Source organism: Mustelus asterias, chromosome 7 (genome assembly GCF_964213995.1).
Source record: "Mustelus asterias chromosome 7, sMusAst1.hap1.1, whole genome shotgun sequence".
NCBI classification, from domain to species: domain Eukaryota; kingdom Metazoa; phylum Chordata; class Chondrichthyes; order Carcharhiniformes; family Triakidae; genus Mustelus; species Mustelus asterias.
Genome location: NC_135807.1, coordinates 70,594,085 through 70,600,084, shown reverse-complemented (window position 1 = coordinate 70,600,084; position 6,000 = coordinate 70,594,085). Strand labels below are relative to the sequence as shown.

General features: G+C 35.4%; 1 protein-coding gene across 1 annotated transcript in view; it reads right to left on the bottom strand.

The window, feature by feature from the left end:
• Positions 1-248: 248 nt before the first annotated feature.
• The window catches only part of rab2a (RAB2A, member RAS oncogene family), an 89,118-nt gene continuing 83,366 nt past the window's right edge, over positions 249-6,000 (bottom strand). Inside the window, exon 8 of the mRNA XM_078216212.1 lies at positions 249-1,518. Coding sequence (XP_078072338.1) covers positions 1,423-1,518 — 96 coding nt within the window. The 3' untranslated portion in view covers positions 249-1,422. The remainder of the gene's footprint in view (positions 1,519-6,000) is intronic.

The window sequence follows — 6,000 nt, the reverse complement described above, 5'->3', positions numbered from 1 at the left end:
ACAGAATCACACAGGCACTGTTGAGTGAGATTTCAAAGCAGAAATCAAATACCAAGTGTACACTCAGTGACTATTGTATCACTTTTACTTCATTCATTCACAATACCAATGAATGCTTCCTTATTGCTTGATCTCCTTTTCATGGCTTTGCGATATATAGCTTTTCACCAACGTTTTTCCTAGTAGAATTAAAAATTCCTTCGCCCAAAAATTCAAGCCAAATTTGATAGCATGATTAAATGGCAATGCACAATTATAAACATTTATTGTTAAGACATCATTCAGTTTAAATAGCTGTGACTTGAAAACAAATTTCTTATTCACTGTGTATATATTTGGGTTCACAAAGTTACAGCCTGTTCATTTTGTCAGGTTGTTTCCTTTTGGCAGGTTTATTAGTTTATCACCCCTGTACATAAACAAATCTTCACTGACAAAACAGAATAGACCGCCATGAAAGAAAAGCTTTACACCACTTTTACATCTAATTTTAAAGCTCATGTTTAAATTTACTGGTCAAAGAAATACATGCAGATAAAAATGTATTGTGTAATGAGAGAAAGATCTACATTTTTCAATGCACCATCCCTAACATAAAACAAAAAGAACCCTCTTTCAGCTGCCATTTGTTTTAATCTTAAACTATTCTTTAAGGCAAACCACTGATCCATTTCTGAAGGGGTGCTCTAAAGCTGAATAGACATTTGGCATTAAAATAAATGATATGAAGTCTCTAACAATGTACATTTAACATGAGTTACATCTGGGAGATAGACAGATTGGGGTGGTAGAGTGGGGAGGGAAAAGCAAGTGGCATTGAGACCAAAAGTCAAACCATCTCAAATTTAGAGTAGACAAAGCTTCAGACTAGAACAATACTGCCGTTTAAAGCTGAAATAGTTCAGAAGATATTGGTGATCTGCTTAACTACAAAGGGATTTCAGCTTGGCCAACATACACCCAAGCTTGTATTTTAACTATATATACACAAAGTGGATGATAAATACAGAATTAAAACAGTCCTCTAGCATTTCTCCACAGCATTTGAAATTTGACAGCTTTTACAGTTTGATATTATGAAACGATAAGTAACAGTAATAGGAATTTTAACCCACACAATTAAAATACTCAGATGAAATTTGTAGTGTTTAATACAATTAATTTTGTAGTCAAGGGCAAAATAGACAAAAGAACAACCAGAAAACTGTAAATAGGTACAAGTACAATTTTCAAATCCTGTCTAAGCAAATATTAGCTTTCTGCTGAGAACAGTATGTACGACAAGTTTTACAAGGTTTATTAAGGACTTTCCAGATATCTCCTAATAGATAAACCATATAATAATGGCTTCACGTCTTGGACTGGTGTAGGAGAGGATGAAAGGTAATAGGCCCAAGTCAAGCAGATAGATAAATGAGGACCTCAACAACAACCTCCACCAGCCTGTTGTCCTCCATGGCTGCTTGAATGTGATGCATTAGTAGCAGCGTGCTGTGGTCCAATCTTTATGCCATTTGCCTTGAGGAGAGGGAGAAAGTAATTAAAATTGCATGTATGTAACTGCTTCAGTAAATAGATATTTTGTGGCAGTAAAACTTCATAAAGTCACCTTTTAATAATATTTCATCCTTGTGCATACCAAACTATTGTACCTGATTTGAACATATTTCAGCATTAGAAGTTTAACTCACTTTGCAAAAAGAGATCACAAACAGCCTTCAATATAGCACCAAATGGGTCCACTAAAGAAACGGATTATTTAATGAGGAAAGGTGGAACTCGAGAGGGGAGAAACAAATATGTTCCTTTAAAAAACCGGTACTGTCACCAGGACCCCAGAACATTCCTTCCCCATGGAATCATGGTGTTTAAGGTCTCTACTCAGCAAACATTAGCAATGGGACACTGCAAAAAAAATGGTGAACTTGAAACAGGAAATTATAACTTTATATTTAGATCCTAAAAGGTTTTAGATTAGATTTGTCGAAGTATTACATATAACAAGTTATTTTCCCAGGTAAATCATTAAGATGGCTGTTAGCATATATTATATTCTACCATTTCTCAAAGTTTAGTTTACATTTTATCAACTAAAAAAGATGCCAGGTAGGAAGGTGTGGAGAAAGACATTTTTAAAATCTTCTGCCAATGCTAGAGATCAGCACTGACCATTTGATTGTGAATTAAATGCTTATTGCTCAAGTGTCAGATTATAGAAGATAATTTTGGGAATAGAAATATTTGGGAAGGGAAAATATCATTTGGAACCACAGCTCAGCCTGGTAACTTGTTCCATATTTCTTATTCTTGGTACAAATAGTCTTCTGCAAATTCCCTACTTCTTCCTAATTTTTAAATTTGTCTGGTTCTGCACTGTTACTGTTAGGATTCAAACTTGTTAAGTTACATCAATTTTCAACACTTGCTAAGTCACCCTAGATTTCTCAAAGAAATAGCAATTTTTTTGACTTGCCTGCTAAGTTTGATTGCAGGCCTTAAAATAATCTATTGCAGACTGCATTCATTCATGCAGGAGCAATAATACAATTTCTATCAAATGGTAACTAATAGAAAAACACAGTCCAAAGATCCAGAACAATAGCACTTTGATATTTAATTCTTTTGCCAAATCACCATCATATTAGCTTCTGATCCCCTCATTGTAGCGATACGATGGATTAGACTGATAGCTTCAACAATTTATCAAAACATCAGTTATGCTGCATGTTCTTTTCAATAATTTCAGTTCCTTACTTTGATATTAAACATGAAACTACATCTGAAATTGCTACTAGCCCACTTACCTAATATTTAAAAATTCTTTCAAAATTCACTTGCAATGCTCCGCTGTCAAATTTAATATTTATAAGCTTAAAAGATTTTGCTTTTAATATTTTCAACCCTCAGGATGATTCCAATTTAAGGAGCTCTACAAATGGGCCGATTGAAATCATAAGCATAATATTCACAATGGAACAAAGTCACTTGAGACCTGTAAAGTTTCAGGTTTGACTTCTGTCTTTAGACCCATCCGTGGAGAGGGGAGAGAGAAGATAGGGAGACAACCAGAGTGGCAACTCTAGAGTGCCATTTAGTGACTCCTGCTAATGAGGTGAATTTGTTGCCATTACTGAGTACACAAAGTTCTGGTTTGCTGCTGTCTGGTCAAATAGACAATTGACAAATTATTTTGGTTTGTGTGTGAAAACTGCAAAGACTTGCCTACTATGCAACTTTACATTGAATTAGTCAACCTTTGAAGAGAAAGTTAGAAAATAAAAATTTGAAAAATACACAATATATGGAGAAAGAAAATACGCAACATGAACCTTTGCAGCAAAATTAAAAGCCAGTTTGCCCATTAAAAATGTACAACTGAGCTTGCTTTAGTCACTTAGATAAATAATCCAGCTTGTTATCCACAATATATAACTCTCAATTACATAATTGCATGGACAATTTTATATCCCTAATAAATGACCAGAGAGCTTTGAAAAATGAAAAACAACCTACAATAGTCATTATATAACTCACGCTAAACAGGTGTTCCACATAAATAATTCCCTATTGTGTAAGTGAGCAGAATATAAAAACACTGATCCTCTAGGCACCAATTCTTTTGCCAGTTTGAATCAACTGTACATGCCAAGAGTGCGAGTGTTCTATGTCATCAATAATCTCAACACTCCCCAAAGACATGGCAGTTTGCCAAAAACCCACACACATTACACAGAGCACTTTCATTCATCAAACACAGACTTATCTCAACACTTACTAGTTCAAGTGGTTACACCTTAAACCTCCTCTTTTTTTGTAAAACTCATGGTTAGCACTATAAAGATTGCTTAGAAGTACACCATGATAAATCTCAGGTTTTCTAATGCTTGGCAATCATTCCATTTTTACATTAGCCTTGGGGTTTCTGGCAGCAGTTTTGTATTTACACCAGATGATGTGGTTTAAGTTCACTCTAACTCCTCTTATTGAATACATGCCCTATGGCTCACTAGCTTCACCCATCTGAAGCGCAACCATGGCACTTAGCCAGGTAACAAATGAAAGATCACCAAAGACAAGTTTCTCTTTAAAACTGTACTTAATGTCAGACACTGCAGTACGTTTGCCAAGATATTGTTCATAACTTCTAATGTACTATGATTCAAAATGATGTACTTCCATTTTAGAGCCACTTCTAATATTTTGGAACTAATTTTGTCGACACCATTGCTTCCAGAACAGCATTTTATGAGGTCTACTGTACAATGTGTTCTTTTAACTGTTCTGATCAAGTTGACAGAAGTAGCTTTCCAACTGATGTAAAAATGTTACATTTTGTTCAAGCAAAAAGTGAGATTAAAGTGCTAAAATCAAAAGGATCATTTTATTAATTGGCTGTTTCTAATCAACGAGGCTAGATTAGGTGAAACAGCATTCTGATGTGATCTCTAGGCAACTTTTATATTGGAATCTATTTAGATTGGAATCTAGGAACGAATATTCATGCAATAGCGCCCTATACTTAAAATTAAATCCAACTTCTATTCTGTGGGTACTAAGAGACTACAGTTCTGTGATTCTACTGCCAGGCTGATGATTCAGATAGTGAGAGATGGGACATATTGAATTTTTGTATTCAGAACTAAGCAAGTGTGAAAGCAACTTTAAGTGATACATCAAGAGTTTGTGGATGTGGAAAGGATGTTTGCTCTTGTGGAAGAATTTAGAATTAGTTATCACTAGTTCTAAAACTGGTTCTAAAATAAGGGGTCACGGATTTGAAAGAGCTGAGGCAATTTTTTTTCTTCGAGGGCCACAAGTCTTCAAACTCTTCCACAAAAGGCAATGGAAGCAGTCTGAATATTTTTAAGACAGACGCATAGATAGATTTTTGTAAGCAAAGGGGTGAGAAGTTATCGGGAGTAGGTGGGAATGTGGAATGAAATTATCAGCCATAATCTTACTGAAAGGCGGAGCAGGCTTGAGGGGCCTTCTCAATTTGTATACACTGCAGTATTTGTATATGATTCTGTATACACTGCAGTATATGAAATATGTTTAACAGAATTCTACAAAACAGGTGTATTTAAAATCAATTAAACTTAGCTTTTTTCCATTGTTTTATTCTTAGTAAGATAAAATTACACTGTATTTTCTTAATAGAGCTACAGTGATCTCAAAGTAACTACAATTTGTCACCACTATTGATCAAGTAGTTGGATTGGAGGATCAGGTCAGACAATTTATCCATTTTAAGTGAGGTAGGTAGCTTAAAGTTTAAAATTTATTTAGTGGTCACAAATAGGCCTACATTAGCACTGCAATGACATTACTGTGAAAAATCCTCTCGTCACCACACTGGCATCTTTTGGGTACACTGAGGGAGAATTTACCATGGCCACTGTACCTAACCAACATGGTCTTTCAGACTGTGGGAGGAAACCCATGCAGACACGGGGAGAACGTGCAGACTTCACCCACACACTGAGTTACAAACATACAAAATAGGAACAGAAGTAGGCCATTCAGTCTCATGAGCCTGCTTCGCCATTTGATAAAATCATGGCTGATCTGATTGTAACCTCAACTCCACATTCACACCTACCCCCAATAACTTTTGATTCCCTTGACTAACATAAATATATCTACTTTAAAAATATTCAATGAGCCCACCTCCACTGCCTTCTGAAAGTTGTAAAGTTGCACAATCCTCAAAATATTTCTCCTCAGTTCTGTCTGAAAAGAACTCATTTTAAAACTTTCTCCTCCCAGTTTTGGACTCAACAACAAGAGGAAACATCCTTTTGACATCCACCCTGTCAAGACAATTCTGGACCTTATTTTCTTCAATCAAGCTATCCTCACACTTCTAAACTCCAGCAAAGATAAGTCTATTCTGTATAACCTTTCCTTATGGACAATCTCTGAACTATTTCCAATGCATTTATATCCTTTCTTAAAGGAGACCAAAACTGTACACAGTATGAGAGATGTGGTCTTGCC